The sequence below is a fragment of the Sinocyclocheilus anshuiensis genome, unplaced genomic scaffold (assembly GCF_001515605.1).
Source record: "Sinocyclocheilus anshuiensis isolate Anshui unplaced genomic scaffold, SAMN03320099.WGS_v1.1 scaffold1473, whole genome shotgun sequence".
Lineage (NCBI taxonomy): Eukaryota > Metazoa > Chordata > Actinopteri > Cypriniformes > Cyprinidae > Sinocyclocheilus > Sinocyclocheilus anshuiensis.
The window spans coordinates 666,453-688,750 of NW_015548335.1; the positions used below are offsets into that span (position 1 = coordinate 666,453).

The following is a 22,298-nucleotide window of genomic DNA, read 5'->3' on the forward strand; positions in this document are numbered from 1 at the left end:
TACTCTACACTGCTCAAAACTCGCATTTGAATCGTCAGTGGCAAATCCTTTAAATATGAAAACATACAGGCTGTGAGTCAGCATTATTTGTCAGCATCATAGACTGTATAAAAACAGGTCAGCATGCGTGCTGAAGGGGAAACAGGGGAACTGAATTCACCGGAACACCCGCATTGTGGGCTACTCTCCCAGGAAACAGTCTTCGTCCTCCGTAAAATGCGTTGCACACATCTGAATATTTGGTTTGTAATGAACTGCAATGTATTACTTTCAGTGTTGTTCATCTAGAAATGAAGTTGTGTACTTTAGGTTTGTGAAAGTTAAAATCACATTACTTTTTAACAAATAATATTAAAAAATTACATTATTAACATAATAAAAACCTATATAAAATATATATATTAAAAAATATAAATTTAATAGGAATACATACAGTACAGTACACAAATACATACAAATTAATATAAATATATAAAAATGTATTTAAAAAATATAAACAAACTGCATCATACTTTTAGTGTTGCTCATCTAGAAATCAAGAATTGTACTTTAGGTGTGTGAAATTTCACATATACAGTAATATAAAAAAAAACATTACATTATTAACATTATAAAAATAACTACACATCTAAAATAAATATAAAGATATAAAATAAATGTAACAATATACATAATTTATAGGGAAAAAAAATAAAAATAATTTCTGTATATGTATATCTGATATGCATTTCAATGCAGTTCTGTAAAAAGTCAAAATTAAGAATGTCTGGATAAGATTCTATCACTTATTCTTGGTATTTCTCCACTAGGATTCGGAATTCCACTGTACATAATTTCCTCTTTTCCAGAATGTGGAAGTCTGCAAGCCTATCCTTTAAAAACAGTTCGTGCAAGTCTACTAAAATGATCTGCCTTGGCTTGTTACAACATTTGGCATGGAGAGAAAAAAGTGGGGCTTTCTTCCTGTGCGCATTCAGAGTAAATGCAGCATGTCAGACCAAGGGATATATTACGATCCATGAGGAAAACAACCCTCTCCCAGAGTTAAAAACACAGGAGACCAACCTGGATGGCCATGCCTATCTAATTACCTCATAACTCAACAGTCATCTCCTCTACAAAAACAAGAAGGTTCTAGAACTGGGCGATCGCTAACATCAACATTGTGGCATATCGGTCCAAATGAGAGCATCACACCCTGTCTGTCTCCTCACAGGCCTTTGAGAAGCCACAAAAGCAGAAGAGCAGGACGTCCTAGGAGTTCCTGGTTGCTAAGTGCGATTGACACAGCTCTTTGCCAAGTATTAGAAATCCGACAAGAAAATCCCTCCAGCAGGAAAGTGTCAACAATAATCCAGCATAAAAGCCACATTCATCAACAGACAAAAATACAGAGCCGGACGGAAGCGACGGCGTAGAATCTACATTTTGTCCATCCCATGCAACCATGCTTTGGCCAAAAGAGGTGTTTAAGTCAGACAAGCCTTGTTATGCCCCACAAAGAGAGCACGCAAGCGGAACTCTGGGAAAAAATACAGTTGCTCTTAACCCTTAATCTATCATGTGGACTGTCATTTCATCCTCAAAGCGATGCCCGCGCTGCATTAAAGTAGCTTTAAGTGACTGTATTAAAGTCTTTTGTACTCCATTATCTTCTGTTAACAGAGTCTTTGTGAAGCGCTTTCTGCATCAGTGGGTCTGTAATGTCCTGAAAGCCAGACTCTGAAAGAAATATCTGACCATCCCATTCATGGGACTTCTGCTGCATGTAGTACCCCGCAAACCTGAATTGGGACGGGATGCTTTGAGGGTTTTCACAATTTAACACATGAATTTAATTCAATTATTTATTAGGTAAAATTAAAAATAAAATAAAATTAAATAAAATAAAATTAAATTAAATTAAATTAAATTAAAGAACAAAATAACCCAACAGAGCCAACAACAGAAAATCTCAGTTTTAAAAAATAAAATAAAATAAAAATCTTGTGAAGTGCAAAGCAGGGCTCAGAAAAACTTTTTCAGAGCTAACTGGTTTATAAAATAAACCGTGCTTATGGCTTATAGACAGTGATATGGAACATGAGCAAACAATTTTCAAAAGCCAAAAATGTAATGCAATTACAATATACAGTGGGTACGGAAAGTATTCAGACCCCCTTCAATTTTTCACTCTTTGTTATATTGCAGCCATTAAGGGGGTCTGAATACTTTCCGTACCCACTGTATATATATATATTTTTTTTTTTTGTAAATATTTTCACATTTTCAATGAACACTAGGTTTGATTTAATCTATTTTAATCCATTTAATCTATTTGAATTATCTGTATTTTTGGAGCTTTTCTCACCAAATATTGGTTTATTGATCAGCATATGTAATATTTGATTACATTTTAACTGATTGACAACCCTAATTTTTTTTCTCCTGTGAACAAAACAATAATGTGTAAATCCCTTTCTCCAATTTCAATGGACTGTCAAGAATTTGACGTCAACTGACCTATAATTTGCTTCTGCTGAAGTCAAGCATGAACATTGGGAAATTGGAAAAACAATATCCTGGAATCGCTCTCATTCACGCAGGCCTTCAGTGAAGGGATGAAATAATGTGAAGCTTACAGTCCTTTGTGTCGCCATTCCCTGCACTTACAGCAGCTCAAACATCACTCTCATGTGTAACACTAGCACATGTATTTGTCATTCTGTGATCTAAAAGTCAGCTAAACCTGAGAGGATCTTAGAGGTAATTTCATGAAACACTATCAGATGCCCTTTATTATTTGCTTTTGAATTTGCAAGATGCACAGCGAAACAAGTTAAACACATTCAGGATCTGAACTTCCCTTTAAGAAATGCACTTTAAGAGAATCTGGTTTTCCTTATCATCAAGTATGAAAAGTTGGCTTTTCTCACCACAGTAACACGGAGATATTTCTTTGGGATTCTCACAAGTGTGTGACTTCTGTTGAAATGACCAGGCCACCAGTATAGCACTGACCTTCAGACAACTAGTCGTAAAGGATGTGTTCCAATTCCACTTAAAGTTCCTTGTTGTAACAGGACACCAAACAAAAATACAACAAAAACAATACTATTCTGCATAATGGATTATAAACATCCCTGATTGTGTCCCATTTACAGCTAAGATTATTAATTAAACAACAGACAATCAGCTAATGCAGTGTAGCGCAGGTTAGGTTAAGGGCAATTACAAAATCTAGTGATCTACCAAATATTATAACATAAAAAATAAAAGTCAATTTTAATAAGACTGAATAATTTTTTTTCTACATGTTTGAGTATTAAAAAATAAGTATAATCAACCTTTCTAAATGCAGGAGAAGGCAACTACTGGTCGACAAAAATCGATTTTTTGATGATGCCGAACCAATATTTTAGATTCCATTTTATGATGCTAATTAAAATTGTCAAATATCTCCCGATATATCGGCCTTGACAATATATCGGTTAACTGCTCAAGGCAACCTACACTTAAAAAAAAAAATTATTTGTTTTTAGATTTTAGAATTTTTATTATTAGACAGAACTGTTACATAAAAGATACTAAACTAATAAACTGTCAAAATAAAAGTCCTGACATTTAGCAGCCAAACAAAAAACTTATCGGCTGATGCTGCTAATTGTCAAATATCGCCCGATATATCGGCTTTGACAATATATCGGTTGACCACTAAAGGCAACCTACACTAAAATAAAAGTTGGTGTAGAAACAATTTTCATGGCAAATAACACTTCAAAACATTACATTCTGAAGTAGAAGCACAGGAATTTTCTTTATTTACTACTTTTTTTTTACAGTGTAAGTTGCCTTAAAAGCCTGTCTAAGTAGAAAAGTTTTAATGAAAAGAGAGAGGCAGTTTGACCCTAAAACCTTAACTTTAAATAAATATGAATGTGGAAGGACAGATAAGCTCTGGTAAGCAGGTACACACAGACAAAGATGGGCTGTCCGTGTATGTGCTGTGAGAGGTCTGCCAGGGGTCAGGTATAGTTCCTGAAGCACTGATACTTTCATTAAAGCATGGAGGGAGCGGTGCAGAGGTCAGTGGCACTCAGAGGCTCTGCACAGAGAACATACTGTTTTCTGCTGGCCAGCAGGACACTGGAATGTTTGGAGGGATTGTGGGTAACTTTCACTGCGCCACATACCTTATCAGATAATTACAGAGTGAAGGCGGGAGGGGAAACCCTGCCGGCGGTCTGTCACAACGCAAACGAGGCGGCACTGTGTCCAACAGGCCTGCGCTGTTGTTCCAACACACATGCAGAGGAAGTGACACTTAGCTCAATGGAGTGATTCAGAGACTATGGACTACGTTCAAGATAGCCTACTAACATACGACTCTTACTATTTCTATTTGTACAGCACTATGACACAAAAAAACATTACTTTATTGCATTGTCACCAAAAACCAGGGTTATAATGGTTAACTAAAACCATAAAAATTGCAATACTTTAAATAAAATAAAAAATAAAAAAAATATTTTTTTAATCTTAAAGGGGTGGTTGACTTTTTTTTTTATAGGCTTGATTGTGTTTATGGGGTCCAGATTACAGAAAAATGAACATTTTTATGAGTACAAACAGCTGATTAATCTTTTTGTTAGTTTAACCTGAAAAAACGGAAACTGAAAAACTGAAATAAAAATGTATAAAATCAACAAACACATCTTTAAAACAAAAATTTCAAAAATAACAAAATTACAAAAATTGACTAAAATTAAAACAAAAAATGGATAGTGTGAAAATTAAATCTAAGTCAATATATTTCAAACTATAATAGTATCTCAATTAAACAAATGTGAATAGGTTGATTCATAAACAAATGACTCTAATGAGCTGGTTCTTTTACTGATTCATTCAAAAAAAACTGTATGGAGCCATTCACTGAATCATTCATTGAGTTAGATCAGTTAGAACAGTTACTGAATCAACATTTGACCGACTAAACTGTGTCATAAAAACACAGTACTGGGCTTATGTTCTAAATTACAGAACCGTCTTTACTGACAAGATGCGCGTTAAATATCGCATGCGATTAATCGTGCAGCCCTATCTAATACCAATAAAACAATTTAACACAGGGGTTTTCATGGCAATGAATGCATGAATTAATGAATGCATGAATTAATGAATGCATGAATGAAGGAAAGCATGAATGAATTAATGAATTAATTAATTAATAATTAAAAAAAATCTATGGACCAACAGTTCGAAAACCGCTGATTTAATGTCTTTGAATTATCTTCATTTGTCACTCGAATATAATACGAAGAGGACATGTGACAACTATTAAGCAAAGAAACATTGCAAAAACCTACTTTTTCACTTACTATTATAAACACTACACATCATTCAACTTGAAGTTACCAATACATTGTGAACATAGCCTGTGCCTAGCAAAACACCTTATTTTATTTTTCTTCATAACCCTGAAAAAGTTCATGTAGGCATTTTGTTATGAATAAAAGCAGAATAAAATTTGGAGAGGAACACAATAACACCATGCCTAATTCTGATTTAATCTAGAAAATACACGAACTGAATTAAACCCACTAGGCTTCAATTGTTCAAATGATGGAATACATTTCACAGTTTGTTGGCTTGCGTCCTGTCTGCTCTCTCCTTTTTGCAACAGGCCAAGAAAACACTGTGACAATGGAAAGTTTGTGAACGGACAAGCAAATAATATTTTACATGGACTTCATTCAAACAGATACAGAATCAAATCTGGCTTTCAGAAAGGCAGTGCATAATATGTGCTTCTCATTAGTAACAGAAACTGAGCCAAAACACACCTGACACTGAGCCCACCGTTCTGTTCTGCTTTAATCTTCAACAAATGTTTTCTCATTATTCAAATACAGTTTGGCACAGTAACTCAAGCGTATCATATGATATTGTACACCTCAGGTCATTATTTACATGAGTGTATCTGGGTGAGAGCCAACATATAAAATATCATAATGAACATGACAAACATATACAGGTCAGTGACATGATGCTCTACTCTGGATCTATTAATATTCCCAAAAACACATAATAAAATGCAAGTCATACTAACAATATATATCTCTTGCGTGATGACCAGGTTCTGAATTTTATATAGCCTATATGGAGGTGGGGGGTATATGTGTATTTTATTAGGCATGAAGTCAGATATTCGTTTTTATTCTTTTGTAAATAATATTATATTAAAAAAAATGTTATAATTTAATATTTGAATATTTTTGGAGGTAAAAAGGTCAAATGTACGTTAAAATAATAGAATAATCAAATGAATAATTATAAATTATATATAATATATTTGAAGTCAGAAATGTAGTATTTGTTTTTATTATAATAAAACATTATTTTATAATATTATGTTTTATAATTTATTATTTGAATTATATAAAGACAAAATTATTAGCCCCCTATAAAATATTTCATTATTTTTTTAATAATTACAAAAAATTACAAAAAAAGGCTAATGCAGTTTAATCTACATTAAAAATGATACATGTATTTCAGGCATCCTTTTCTGGCATTGTAATCCATATAACACTCTGTCTGACACACTGATTCTAATCTTCTTAAATGACTGTTAGTGCACTTGTATTTCTACAGTTCAGTGCATTACCTTGACTTCCTTGAGGTTTATATTTGCTCTGTAAACCCTGCATGTATTGCACAAGTGACTCATTGTTAAAATGCTTGTCCATGTCAATACCCTACCAGCAATAAAAATCCTTCTTTTTCCCCCTCATGCTAAGCCTGGCATTGTGCTGCACTTCTATTTCCTCTCAGCCTTAACAAGTGTGGCATGCTAGTCCACAAAGACAACTCAAGCCCAGGTGTTACACAACATGCGTTCTTCAGAACAACACTTCCCAAACGCTGAAGGGGGGCCTTTTTTCTGTCTTGTCTTGATCTACCACCCCTGAATCTGTAAAAACAAGTCAATCCAACAAGTTGTAGCACTTCAGGCAATACAAAAGCTTCAAGCTTCACCCATGATAAAAACATTAATGATGTCAAAGGTAATCTAAAATAGGGGAAATAAGCATGTACAATTAAATACTCAATAATGATATGAGCCTGCAATGAAATCTTGGGTAAAAACCAAGGTAGAAAATACAACCAACCAAAATTTTACCAGTAAAATTCTGTTCTGACATAAAAACAAAATTAAAAATTAAGTCATATATACATACATACTCTTCTACAATGAACTGCTTTAAAATTTTTATATTAATATACCAATATGTTGGGGATAAATATAAATAAAATAAAATTGTTTTTAATATATAAGTATATAATATAAAGTGTAAAAATATTACTACATAATTAAAATATTGCTATTAGTAGGCCTACATATTACTTAAACATATAAAAAAAATTTAAAAAAAAAACACAAATACTTAATTAAATTGTTTTGCTCCACTGAAAAAAAAATAAAAACATACATTTTATTTAAAATTAAATATTAAAATGTAACATTAAATAATTACTGTACCCTACATTTTTCTTGATATCAGCAGTAAGAGAGTTTATAAAATACTACAAATTAAACACATAAAATTGCATAAGAAAAACAAAAATTTATGATATTCAGAATTCAAAAATGCATGATATTTGTAAAGAAAAAAAAATGCTTTTAACTTGGAAAATATGCTAATTAAAATAAATGTGTAGGGAAAATGTTCATTATTTGGCAAAATTCAAAATTTTGGTTAAAAATGTTCATTTTGTTTTCGCTGAAAGACCCAACTGCATTTCAAAAATTAATAAAATACATTTTAATGTAGATTTTAAATCATCTAATGCATGTCATGCTATCATTTGTCCTTAAAATTGATACTGCAATCTTAATGCGAAAAATAAATTATAAAATATTTTAGTGCTGTCAAACGATTAATCGCATCCAAAATAAAGGTTTTTGTTTACATAATAAATGTGTGTATACTGTGTATATTTATTATGTATATATCAATACAAACACATGCATGCATATATTTAAGAAAAATATGTTATGTTTATATAAATGGCTACCAGCAACTGTTTGGTTACCAGCATTCTTCAAAATATCCTCTTTTGTGTTCAACAGAAGAAATAAACTCATACAGGTTTGAAGCAGTATGAAAGTGAGTAAATGATGAAAATTTTTGTGCAAGCTATCCCTTTAAGAAGACTCAGAATAAAGTATTATGGACTTCTTTTTAATAGTACTTTTTGGACCAAAAAAAATTAGAAATATTTTTTTTTTCCACTGAAAAAAATTAAACCATACATTCTATTTAAAATTAAATATAAAAAAGTAATAATAAATACCATACACTGTTAAAAAATTGTTTACAAAATTTACAAAAGTTGTAAATAAAGGTTACAAGAAAATACCATTTCAGTCTTTCTACTTCAAAATTTTGTGTTTAATTCAATGGGTTAATTGCTGTTTCTTTGTAATTAATTGAGAAAATGTACTAGCAATTTCTGACTGAAAACTTTAAAAAAAACAATCTGTGTACATTTTACTTAAAATTATGAAAAATTGTTTTGATATTAATGTGATTATGGTTTAATTTTGGTTGGGAAAAAATGGATGTGTTGGACAAATTCCCGGTTCTTTTTTTGCTTTTTCCACTTGCTGCCAAAAAAAGGATGTTTTTTTAATGCTGCTGCAACAAAATAAAGAACAAACTGGCGTGCATCAGGCGTGTAATTGATGATGTGTGCATTTAATATCGTATTTGGCACAGATTTAAAAAAAAACATGCATGTTTGAAATGACATGAGGATGAGAAAATAAAGATTTGAAATTCTTTGAAGCAACTGCAATCTATGTTTTGAGCAATCCAACTGGGTTGCTGAAGAAATTAGTTTCTAAAACTCGAAAAGAGTTCACATTTTAGCACTTGTGGCTCCTTCGTCCTGAATTCAATGGGGTTTTTTTAATGGGTTTTTGGTTAAATGCCTGCTCACGTCCTTACAAACTATTCTAACTCAAATTTTCCAACTTGTAGATTTTAAATGAAGACTGAAAGAGTTGTTGGAATTACAGTTTGACTTTAGCTTTTTACTTCTATCGACTGTATTTAGGCTTCAAAAGTCATAAAAGATGAAGATTCTCATGAGAATCAGAAATTATTGCAATTTTTTTTTTCTGCAATAATCCAAAAGCCAAAGGAAAACACAATTTGCTTTTGCTGAAGGAACCAAGCTCATGAACATCCAGGTTGGCCTCCAAAAATCTCTACTGCAGACAGTGTTGGAAACTTGTCTGAAAACTCACATTTCTGCAATTCTGTTCAATGCCTCTTTGACACAGAAAAGCAAAAAACCATGCACACGACTGCGGGCGTAATCTCTCGCAGATAGGAAACACATTAAGACATCAAAGATGTTTGGATGCACAAACTGCATCAAATATTTCCCAGAAGTGTGTTTGGCATTTCTTTCCTGCTAATGCAAGCAGACAGACAGTATGTTGATTAGCCAAGAGTAAGCATCTTTCCATAACCCCAAAACAGCCCCGGGATTTATAAAACTCAAATCAAATCACGACCACAATACATAAAAACCCACATTTTTGCCCCGACAAGTTTGAAAGAGGACGTTTTGGGCATGCCTTGCAGCGTCCCATTAAGGGAGCGGTGCTCTATTACGCCGTCTAAAGTAGGTTAAGTGCCCATGCTGTGCTCTTACAAGTGCTCTGATAAACAAGCACCCACAGTTTCTCCCTATAGATCTACCTGGCGCAGATAACTGTAGTCTGTCACTCCCATGCAAATCCCTGGAATTTCCAGCTCCCTTCTCCTGACGGCCTTCCCCACCCCTCTCTAATCCCACCACACAACTGTCTGTGTGATTTATTCCCACTGGAGGGATGAAAAGAAGCTTAAGAGTGTGCTTGGAAGATTTGGGCACCATTGGATAGTTAGGAACAGATGAGAGGCCGCAGTGTGCTGTGATTTACATCAACCAGTCAAACAAATCTCAATTTCTTGCAGTCGGAATTGTCCTTCATATATCAGCTTGTAAAAATTCTACAAACATTGTGATGTCATCTGCCTTCGATGTGCGTTAAAGCGATTTTGGTTGAGCAGAAATGGATACAATGAGAATCTGTTTCATTTCTTTTTTGATTTTTCACTTACTTGAAAAAACTGGAAGGTTTTTAAGTATACTGCAAGTTGCAACAAAATAACGAGCAAATTATTTGCATTAGGTGTGCAAATTTGTGCATCAATTTTATTAATCTTGTGCTTCCACACAGTATGATGAGAAATTGTTTCCCATAATTATGTATGGCAAGAGCCTATTGCCCAGCATGGGCGTCGCTAGGCCATTTTTAGGGGATCTTAGCTCCATAAACTGTACATGAATTCGTGATCGCCTCAGTCCCCTTTAAATTTCATATGAAAACAGCAGCAGACTTCGATTGGCTCCTCCCCGTCTTTCAGCGCGTTCTTTTTCAATCCGCAGACCGCGACGGCGCAGAGCGAGAAACAGAGGACAAGGTGTGTGTTTAACGATAGATTGTTATAATATCTGCATCAGTGCAGTTCTTTGTCATAAATCCAGTTTAAAAAATATCATGAGGGGAAATAATTGGTTCCCCATCCACTGTAGCCCAGGCTACGTTCACACTGCAGGCAAATGTGGCCCAAATCTGATTTTTTTTGCTCACACGTGACTCGGATCTGTTTTTGTCATGACAGTGTGAACAGCACAAACCGCATGGAATCTGATCTTTTTAATTCCGATTTGTGCCACTTCCATATGTGGTACTAAATTATCCGATATATGTCAGATGTTTTGCAATGCGACCGCAGTGTGAACAGTCATGTCTGATTTCATGCGACTTTTACGTCACTCTAGATCGACATTCGTCATAATTCCGCGCTGACGGGAGACACTTCAAAAGATTTTTACATACCCAAAGTTATCAAGACAGTTGCGAAAGGTAATCAGTGGAAGTGTAACGTGTCAGAACTCATAAGAATTACAGTGACAATTCTATATACAAACAAAACATGAGGGCTCGTATCATAAAAGCTTCAAAACTCTGCTGTCTTTTGTCACATCCTTGTCTTTATTTTTCATATTGCCTGCACATAATTTCACCGGATTCAGCAGCAGATCACACTATAAATAAACGCATAATTGCTTACTTTATGTCCTCCGTGTTTACTTCCGTATGAAATCCACAGTTTCCCCGCGGCATTAGGCTACTTTTCCACTGTTGCCGCGGGATGTCTTTCAACTTCGTGGGTCGACGCGACCCCACTAACGCGATATTTATCCCCCTGAACATGGTTGAGCTAGTTTTGAGAAGCAATTGGGCAGATTTTGTTGTGAAAACCTGGAAACCCTGTTCGTATTGTTCTTTTGCGCATGCGGGTCAGTTCAGAACCATGATCTGTTCACACTGTAAAACTGATATTGGCCACATTTAAAACAACAATGTTAACAGCTACACAAAAAAATCGGATCTGAGAAAAAATCGGAATTGAGCACTAAGGCTCGCAGTGTGAACGTAGCCTTAGTTTCAACTGACAGGCACTAGGACCCAAAGCACAATGTCAGATTAAAATGAAAATCCTAGAATCGCCCCTGTTGCCCAGTAAACCTATATTTTCCAGCAAGCATGATCACTATTCTTCATCAACATACAAGTGCCAACACAATCACATAGCAATTCGTAACTATTTGACATTTTGGTAAACTGGTGAGTAATTTATATGAATTTGTACAATCTCATTCATATTATCTGCTTATGCCCCAGTGATGGTGATGTTTAGGGGTGGGTTGTGATGAATTTTCATGCTTTTAAAAAAATATATAAAAACCATACATTTTTTGTATGATTCACATACTCCGAATTCATACAACACCTAAACCTAACCCTCACTTGTAAAATAGTTGTTTTCTCATGAGACTGGGTTGAAAAATGCAAAAAAAAACAAAAAACTTGTGCAACCATCATTGACAATGAAACCTTAATTATGACCAATATCAGTTTGTTTCACCATGATGTAACCCTATGTATGCTAAGCTTAAAGAAAATCCTGTTTTTCCCAATGCAAAATGCACTTACCATTTAGATACAAGCATTTTAACACAACATGATACTATCATGTTCATGGTTGAAGTAATAATGCTTACTTTGAAGCACAGTATTCAGATATTTACTATTACTAATATTTGTGTGTGCATATTTTTTCCATCTTCTTATTTAGCATAGGCTCTTGTAGTCCATTACACATTTAATGCAGATTTTTTTTTTTTTTTCCTCATGCAACTTATTGCACATTGTTCAGCGTTTTAACGTACATGTCTCTACAATGAATTGATTTCACCCCAGGGAAGTTCGATCTTATCTTATCCCAGTGTTTATGGAAAAAATTATTATGACATGCTCAAGAATAATTAAATGTTTGGAATATTATTGCATGCTTTATATGCATTTAAACCTCCAGTAGCATAGATCTCTAGTCTCACTAAAAAAAGAAATTAATCTTCTACAAATGAATGCACATTCCTCTCATGAAATGAATGCCACAGGTTCATCTTCAAGTAATGCAACATTGATGTTAATAGAATAGTTCACCCAAAAATACATTAAAATTCTATTATTACCTACTCACCCTTGCAGGGGCGCAGATGGGATTTTTTAACTGGGGGGGACCAAGCTGTCAGCAGTAGGGATGTAACGATTCACTCAACTCACGATTTTTTTTTTTTTACAAACTGAGATTTAAGACAAATCTAAATTAAATGTGTCCTTTTATTATTGCTTGGACAAAATACTGTACGTTTCTTTGTGAAATTGAAATATAACACTATAATAATATACTAATGTAGCACTTGTAATTATTGCTCTTTTGTTGGTTTTGATTGCTTCTATTGTCCTCATTTAGTCGCTTTGGATAAAAGTGTTTGCTAAATAACAATTTAAATATAATGTATATAAACTCCTACCCCTAACTTAATCGCGATTTGTTTAGCATCTCAACCGATTTGAATCATCACAGTTTTAAATCGATTTTCAACCGGCTCGCGGTTAATCGTTACATTCCTAGTCAGCAGTCCAATTTTTTCAGTCCAGAAAAATCACCAGCTCTGTCATAGATGATAGTATATGATCACTACGGTTACCGCTACAGGCACAATTGAGGCAGCTACCAGCTCCTCATAGGACCCCGGGGTCATGATATAATGTAAATGTAAATAACAAATTTTTTTTTTTTTTTTAATTTTAAAACAAGTCCCAAATCAAATAAATAACACAAATAAAATAAATCTCTTCATATAAACAAACTAAGGCTTTGTCTGTGCTCTTTCAATTTAAAATTAGAGGCAACCACTGCATTTTAATCATGATCCAAACAAAGATGAAGCAGGTTCTATTGGCATCTAGCATCAACAGCGAAAACAAAATGGCTACTAAATGAACTCCATTTGTTTTGTGAAAGAAATGACAAATTTGTCAACACCATCAGATGTCACCACCGTATGATTTTCTTTCTGACGGTGCCGACGGGCCAATGATGGAGTCGACATTCCACGTGAAGTCATCAAATTTTTGTGGTTTTCAAGTCATTTTTAGTTATAGTTAAAAAGTGTTTTAATATTTCTAATAATGTATAAATACTGTACTAAATATGTAACCTGATGGCATATATTGCTTTTGTGGATTGATAGTCATCACTTCTAGTAAAGTTAGGGTTGAGGGAACACAACACTGGATAAAACATATCTATACATAATACAGTTTGTATTCTGATCATGTGTGTTCTGATCATTTTTTGATAATTTGTTAAGATGTTTAAATGTAAATATTAAGATCCTGGTGAATGTAAATGGATAGAGGTAACTACTAATTGTTTTATTTGTTCATATGACTGTTTTTAAAAGTTACCTTTGCAGATGCACAGCAGACATGTTAGGGTTCTGAGATGAGAGAAACTAGATAATTTGTGTTCCAGATGATATATCAAAATACGTGAATGTAAGTCTTGAATAAAAACTTCATAAACAATTACATACTGTTTGCAGGGGCGCAGATGGGATTTTTTAACGGGGGGGGGGGCAAGCTGTCAGCAGTCCAATTTTTTCAGTCCAGAAAAATCACCAGCTCTGTCATAGATGATAGTATACGATCACTATGGTTACCGCTACAGGCACAATTGAGGCAGCTACCTGCTCCTCATAGGACCCCGGGGTCAGGAGTCGTAGCACATACACACACAGAGAACGTAAACATCGGTGGCAGCACCATCGTCATGTGTGTTTATTGACAACAGAACAGCGTGTAGTAGGAACGTGGGTACAAAGTAATGGTGACCGGTAGATTATTATTGTGCGTCAGCCCCGATCCTGAAGCAGTGGCGGCGATAATTAAAGGTGCACTAAGCGATTTTTGCCAAACGATGTTGATATTTGAAAGCACCAAAACAAACACGCCTAAACCCCAACAGGACCTCGCCCCTATTTTGAAATCTATGTACGCAACCATGGCAACAACGGTCGCGGAAACAAGTGAAGATAATTCAAATTCAAACATATAATTGCATATTCAAACAAAAGTCAACATGGATAAGTTGTGTGAAACAAAGCAAAGTCAACGTTACTCACCTATCAAAAAGAAACAGCACAACCTTGGCGTCCAATTCGAGCCCTTGCCGCACCTTGAGTTTCTCTCCACTGCTGGAAAGCTGCTCCGATATTTACGCGGATCCTACCGCTTGCCTGATCTTAACCCTTCTTTTTAATGTTTGTTTCTCTGATATTTTCCTCTTTTTTTTTTTATCTGCCATCTCTCCCTATCTATAGTCGATCTGCTAATATCCGTCCTGTGCACTCAAATTGAGCGCTCTCTTCTCTCTATCAGTACAAGACACGCCCCCTTACTGCTGATTGGCTACAAGTGCGTTTTGGGACTCGGTCAGACACTGCGGTCAAAAGCGTTTTTCAAAAATCGCTTAGTGCACGTTTAAGGAGCGGCGGGCCGGGCCGCCACTACTTATAATGTATATAGCGGAAACCCTGATAAATCCTCTGTTTACCGATGTCGCCTTTCGTAGAGACAGTGAGGGGGACGGATCGGGTCACTATGAATCTGGGGGGGTCATGTCCCCCCCGTCCCTGTGCCATCTGCGCGCCTGCACCCTTGTGTCAGTGAGTAAGTAAACACCATACAAGCAGTACAAAAAAAGCCATGTAAATATATGTTTCCACAGAAGAAAAAAAACAGCTGCATAATGTCTAGAAAAGAACATTCTGCAAAGAGATGAACATATGTTTCTAATGTAATAGAGTACTATACAGTTTTGTATAGTGCTCTATTACATTAGAAACATATATTTACATATACAAATGTGTATAGTTCTAGACTAAATGTGAACACGCATTTACTCAAAAACTGAACTTTTATATTAAAAACAAACAAGCAAGCCCAGCTCAGATTTAAAACGTAACGCAAAAGCAATGCAGAAGTAAAGTAACGCATTGCTTTCCACAAAAAGTAACTAATGTAATTAGTTACTTTTTTAGAGAGTAGCGAAATATTGTAATGCATTACCTCTTAAAAGTAACTTTCCCCAACACTGCTTACCATTTCTTTGTAATTATTTTTGAAATGAGCAATTTCTGAGTAAAAGTTGTTCCTTTATCAATTTGTTTTTCAATTAGGTAAAGTAAATATTTTGGGTTCAGCTGCAGTAAAATTAGTTTGACCTGTTAAAGGTGCCTTGATCTAAAGTGAAAAATAAATGGAAGGGAAAACATATTTTGTGGATTACCAATTGAAGTAGCTTAATTTTAGTTGATCCAAATGCAGGTTTGCATAATGACATAATTTAATGTTTGAATTAAAAAATCTATTTGAATTAAATCTATTTATTAAACATTTGTGTCTTATCATATTTTTGTTGCCACCATATCATAAAAAGCAATAAGCCAGCTTTGCAAAAACATGCAAAATATGAGGGTGGGCCAGATTTGTGGAACCCCATGTGAGATTGTTACCAAAATGAAAGACGACTATCAGGATACAGGCACAACATTCCTCCACGAACGCTGGTCCCCTGACTGAGAGCAAAGCAACAATGTGGGGCTTGTTGCTCCAGCCCTTCTGCCCCAAGTAACGCCCTGGCTGACCTTCCAAATCTGACCCCACCACCCAGAGCAGACCACCCCATCAGAAGAGTTCCATGTAAGACGTCTTTGAGCAGTGCACACAGGGAACTTTTCCCTAAAATTCAGCATGCAATTCAACAAAGCTGACTGTGTTTGCATGTACAAGAATATTCCATTATTAATCAGAATTTGGCCTCTTATGATTATGTCAACACACGAACCAATAGTTTTTGAGCATGCAAACATACTTGGCATGTAAATGTGGTCTTGTTTGTGTCAACAAGTAGCCAGCATATAGTAATCACCAGTGTCAGAGATTCATTTATTAAAAACACATTTATATTTATAAAAATTAATAATGTCATTAAATCAAATAATTAATCTAAGTTACGCAATTAAATTCTAAACAATATTGGGTGTTTTATTCATAAATTCTAATAAAATAAGCATGGAAAAGTAGCATTAAATAATCTAAAACAAAATATGTATTGCAGCAAAAATTTATTACAAAAATTAATTATGGATTCATTTTTATTTATTTTTTTGCCCCCACTTTTAAAATATCTAATTTTATTTATTTTAATTTTAATCACTTTTGGTGGTATTTTCCCTCAAGTTCTGGTTAATGTCTGACCCTGAAAACATCAATACTTTTTAAAAATCATCCCAGACGATGTCTAAAGATTGTGTAAAAATCTCAAAAATATCAGGTCGTTTTGATATGTTTGGTTACTACATAAAAATGTAGTGCATGTATCAATTACCAACAAAAAAGAAAAATAAATTATAAATATAAAATAATATACATTTAACCAATCAGAATTTGGTTATGCAAACATCACGTGAACCGATAGCTTTGGAGCACTTAAACATACTTTTCAAAATCATCTGAACCATGAAGATGATGTATTCAGTATGAAATAAATAATATCATAAAACCAAAAGCCCTTTTTTTAACAAAAGACAGAATTAATAAATAGGCGAGAATGCATAAATTTCCAATCTGGATTCCATCTGTAATTAAACTGTGCAATGATGCAACTCATTCATTGATCCAAATGTGAACAGAACAGTATTGTCTACGCTTAGTCTTGGGTTTGCCCTGATTTCTCACTGTCTGGTCATGTAGGAGACTGTGTTTATTTACCCTGTGAGGTCTGAACAGAAGATTCTGGGTTTGTTTTTCATACATAACTGTATAGGCGGGGTTGTTGATACAATCTAACATCTGTCAACACATTAAACACAATACCAACCAAAAGTTTAGACACACTTGACTGTCTTTTGATCTTTAAAGGTGTATGCTTAAATGCTTTAAATGAGTTTTAAATTGTGCCTTTCCAAAATGTAAGATGGATAAGTTTAGCCAGCATACATGGTGGTCACCAGTGTCAGAAATATATTTATTAAGGACCAATATTTATAGCGTATAATGTCATCAATTTATAAGAAATAAAGAAAGTTAATTAAATAGTATTGGGTGTTATTCAAACAAAAAAATAATCAAATATGCAAGTTGCTTTAAGTAAAACAAAAACTTATGAAATACAGTAAAAAAAAAAAAAATGCATACAAAATGAATTGCCTATCGATTTATTTATTTTTGTTTCTTTGTTTAAGCTCCCACTTTTAAAATATCTGGGACTTTTTTTTTATCACTTTTGGTGGCATTTTCCCCCAAGTTCTGCTTAATATCTGACCCTGAAAACCTCAATAATTAAAAAAAAAAGCGCAGGTGGCACCTTATGAAGTTAGCTAAGACTTAGCCAAGACAGTTTTGATTTGTTTGGTCACTACATAAAAAGTAGGTGTGTCCAAATGTTTGACTGGTAGTGCATGTATCACTTACCGACAAATAAAATAAATAAATAAAAGTAAAAAATATATAGGCTAACATCTGCGCCAGTGATTCATTTTACTGAGAGTGTGGGTTAAGGTAAACCAACGTCAAAATACTATTATAGCTTCACTGTCAAATTCACAGCACAACTTCAAGAACCTTCAATGGAGATATTCCTGCATGAACCCATGTGCGTCCTACCTTAGATAAGAGCCTCTTTTCCTCTTTCTTTTTCTCCACATGCTGATCCAAAGGCATCTGCAGAAAATCGTCTTCACAGCAGATGAAGCTCACGGTGCATCCCATCCAGACAGGTTCAGGTGAGCGTCCTTACGACCCATTCAACGCGAGCGTTCTCGGGATTATTCCTCCTGAAGGTCAGCACGGCAGGTATGAGCTGTGATCAAACACTCACGGGCATTTCTGCCCAAGAGAGATCCAACAGGCGTTATTCCATTAGCGTCGGCGTCTCCGCGCGCGATGTTCGCTTTGACCACAGAACTCCCATTCAGAATGACGCACTAAAGTAGTGGGAAGGACTGGAGCGTGAGGGGAAAAGTTTGAAAACTGGGATGTGTAACTCCACTGTCGCGCGCACACACGCCCAGAGCTGCAGGAAACGCAACTGGCGTTCAGTGTAAACACAGGCCGCTACTCTTTAATGTGCGACGCGTTGCATTGCGCAAACAACTGCGCAGGTACCAGAGGGGTTTTCAAGTCATGTGGGTTTTACACCTGAGTCACACTATCTGCTGTCTACCTATTTAGTTATAGATTCTAGTGGCTTTAAGCACTGACATACACATTTACACACACAAAAAGTTCAATAACAACGAGAATGAAAAGGCAAAAAAGTACAGAATGATTTGTTTTGTTTTTAAATATTAATTTAAAAGTCAAATTAAGTGTTCATTTCTATCTATAATCTATCTATCTGTTTACTATTGTCCTTTTGCATTGACACACTATTTTCCTATTGTGATACTGTAAAGCTGCTTTGACACAATCTGTATTGTTAAAAGCGCTATATAAATAAAGGTGACTTGACTTGACTATCTATCTATCTATCTATCGCTGTATTGATTATCTATCTATCTGTCTGTCTGTGTCTGTTTATCTATCTATCTATCTATCTATCACTGTATTGATTATCTATCTGTCTGTCTGTCTGTCTGTCTATCTATCTATCTATCTATCTATCTATCTATCTGTCTTTCTGTCTGTCTGTCTGTCCTTCAAGTTATAGCTTTGAAATTTCAAGCTTTTCCAACTATTTTTAACTTTCAGGAAAGGCTTCACATGGCAGCTTGTTTTTATGGACTTTCCTTTTCTAGTCGTCAATAGAGTTGTAAGCGGTGAGATCAAAGCAATATAATCAACACATGTTTAATCAGTACACTACACGTAGTTACTGATCCATTGTTTTCCTGCCATTGTTTTCATTTACTACACTAAAATTAAAGGTTCAGAGGCTAGAATATCTTGGCTAGGAATTTTCAGTGTGCATTCCAACTTAATGTGCCATTTGTGATGGGGTTATGCATGTCCTTCACACCCTGTGATGCCAGCCAGAATATTTCCAACAAATGGTCAACAGCTATTAATAAAAATACATTTGATTTTTATAAAAGACATCTGATTTTAGCATGCATATAGGTTTAGTTGTTTCTACATTTCTTCATAACGTATAATAAATTTCAGTGTGAAAGTTAGTGTCATGCAAGTAACATTGCAATTTTACATTGCAACAACAAATGTCAATAGAGAGCTCAGAATTATGTCAACATAAAATCATATAGACAACCTATTTTAGTTCTGTATTCTTAGATATTTCCAAGTTAAACTTGATTTTATCGCTCTAGAATTGGTTGCACTGCACCAAAGTATAGGAATTACCAAAATGAAGTCAGTTTGATGTGAGGGATTGGTGACTTCAGCTGAAAAAGAAAGCCAATTCGTAGCACATTTATTTAATTTTTTTCCATTTGGAATAACATGCACGGATGAATAATTCACAGTAAGACAGAAATGCATTCAGAAAGTAAACAGGGAGTTTTGATTTCCTATAAGTGTAAGCCGTGTCTGAACCTAATTAAAACTAAAGAGTCTGTTTAGTATTTGAGAAGACATGAATATATTGAGCATATGTGAATATCACATCATAACCAATATTTGGCTAGAACACTCGAAGCACACAGTAGATTTTGCAGGGAGAGTGCAGCCTTGTCTGATTTAATGAAAGACTTTTCTGTTGTTTATTGCATAGGAGAAAGCTTGGTTGCTGCTTAAGTGGTCAAAAAGAGATAAACAGTGTCATGATTAAAAATGTGTGCTCCTGGTTCGCCTTTACCAGCAGAAAAAAGCACTTTTTAATTGCACTTAATGGGCGATTTAAATCCCTGAATCAATACATCACTGATTCAGCAAGCAAAGTGTACCATGTAAAAGCTTTTGGCCATAATGTGCATGTGAGTGGACACATACTCAGTTTATTCCTAGCAGCTTTAGTGCTTGAGTTTGTGCTGTTATAGGACTTCGCTTGCTCAAGCTGAATGGCTGAATTGCATGGACTGATAAGGAATAGCTTAAATAATGACTTCCTTCCGGTTCAGCAACTAATTTGGGTTTTTTGATCTGCAGTGGGAGTTTTCTTGTTAAACTGTGGGAACAAAATGGGTTATATTGTGTCAGATTTGTCGAAAGCATTTCTTTTAACTCTTCATTTTGAAGGCGTGAAATAACATTGTTTATTTTGACTTAAACATATTAAAGATTCAGTTAGTGAGTGAGTCATTAGACTGATTCACACTGTAAACACTTGATTTTGAGACTGATTCCAATGTTTCATTTAAATAATTCATCAAAAAGAATCTGTTCACAAGAGCCATTTGTTTGTGAATCAGACTTCTTTAATTCTTGATTCCTAAGCCTACACACTGCTTGTGTCAGATTTGTCAAAGTAATTGCTTTTACTCTTTATTTTGAAAGCATGAAATAACACAAAACTGGTTATAGGTTCATTTTGATTTAGACTTTTTAAAGATTCAGTTTAAGTGAGTCAGTAAAATGATTCATCAAACAGAATCTGTTCACAAGAACCATTTGTTTGTGAATCAGACTACACTGTTTGCTCTGTATTTTAATGTCAATTAATATCATATCATTGTGCTATAGTTTTTTTTTTTTTTAATTCTTGATTCCTAACCGTACATACTGCTTTTCATTGTGTAAGATTTGTCAAAACCATATACATGAAATAAGTTAGACATTTTAAAGATTCAGTTAAAGTGAGTCATTAGACTGATTCACAATGTAAACACTTTGAGACTGATTCCAGTGTTATTTGTTAGAAAAAAAAGTTAAAGTCATTTGTTTAAGAATCAGACTACGCTATTTGCTCTGTATGTCAATGTAAAATTAACAGCATATGAATCACTCTTTATTCCTAAACCTACATACTTCTACAGTATTCGAGGGTTTAATTTTGAGAATAAAATGTGTTGTGACATTTCTCAATATTGCTATAGAGATCATAAGTGTAGCCATGACTGAAAACCTTTTAGTTATGGGCAAGCATGCAATATATCTATGAGCACATGATGGGTTTTAGTGTTTGTGTGGATTGAAAATAGAAGTGCTAGTAGATAATGGTTTGGAGAGGGTGTTATCTTTGGAGCAAAGCCCAAACTTTACGAGTCTGTTTAGTGTTACACCACCTCTGTGTCCTCTCAAGACCAAATTTCCAAGACCAAAGTTTACTCATCCATCTGAAACAAACCATCCACACAAAGACATCACAAACAAGTGTTACGCATGTATGTCCTCTTAATGAATTTTCACCTGTTAAAGTAAGTAAAAATCACAAATGGCGTATTGTGGCTGTCTTTTAGCTCTGAGGCAGCTCGAGCTGAACACTAGAGCTTTGTTTTTCTACTGTTGTTGACATTTTTAAGAAAAAGTACCATTTTTGCGCAGAGGTGGGATAACATAATGAAGGATAACTACATTAGTGCCACAATAGCCAAGGTCAATGTTTTTGAGGATCGGTTCACACATCACACACCGCTTTTCAAACTCAGCACTTCTGCATGTGATTTTAAAGATAAGCCATAAGCCAGCTATATTCATATAACCCACTTTCCAATGTGAGCAGTCATGGAAACCAACAGTGCACAAACACTAAAGCTGTAAAATTATTTGTGTATTGGCTTGATTCTGGGTCAGTAGATTATCTGTTTCTGATCGACGATTCCAGTTATCTTTACTGGCAAAGTGCCTGAGTGTAATTACTTAGATTGGGTATTATTATTGA

General features: G+C 34.7%; 1 protein-coding gene across 1 annotated transcript in view; it reads right to left on the reverse strand.

Annotated features, from left to right (window-relative positions):
• Positions 1-18,601, reverse strand: part of LOC107656508 (tensin-2-like) — a 188,973-nt gene extending 170,372 nt beyond the window's left edge. Inside the window, exon 1 of the mRNA XM_016444389.1 lies at positions 18,188-18,601. Within this exon, the coding sequence (XP_016299875.1) occupies positions 18,188-18,292 (105 nt within the window). The 5' untranslated portion in view covers positions 18,293-18,601. The remainder of the gene's footprint in view (positions 1-18,187) is intronic.
• Between the last annotated feature and the right edge of the window lie 3,697 nt (positions 18,602-22,298).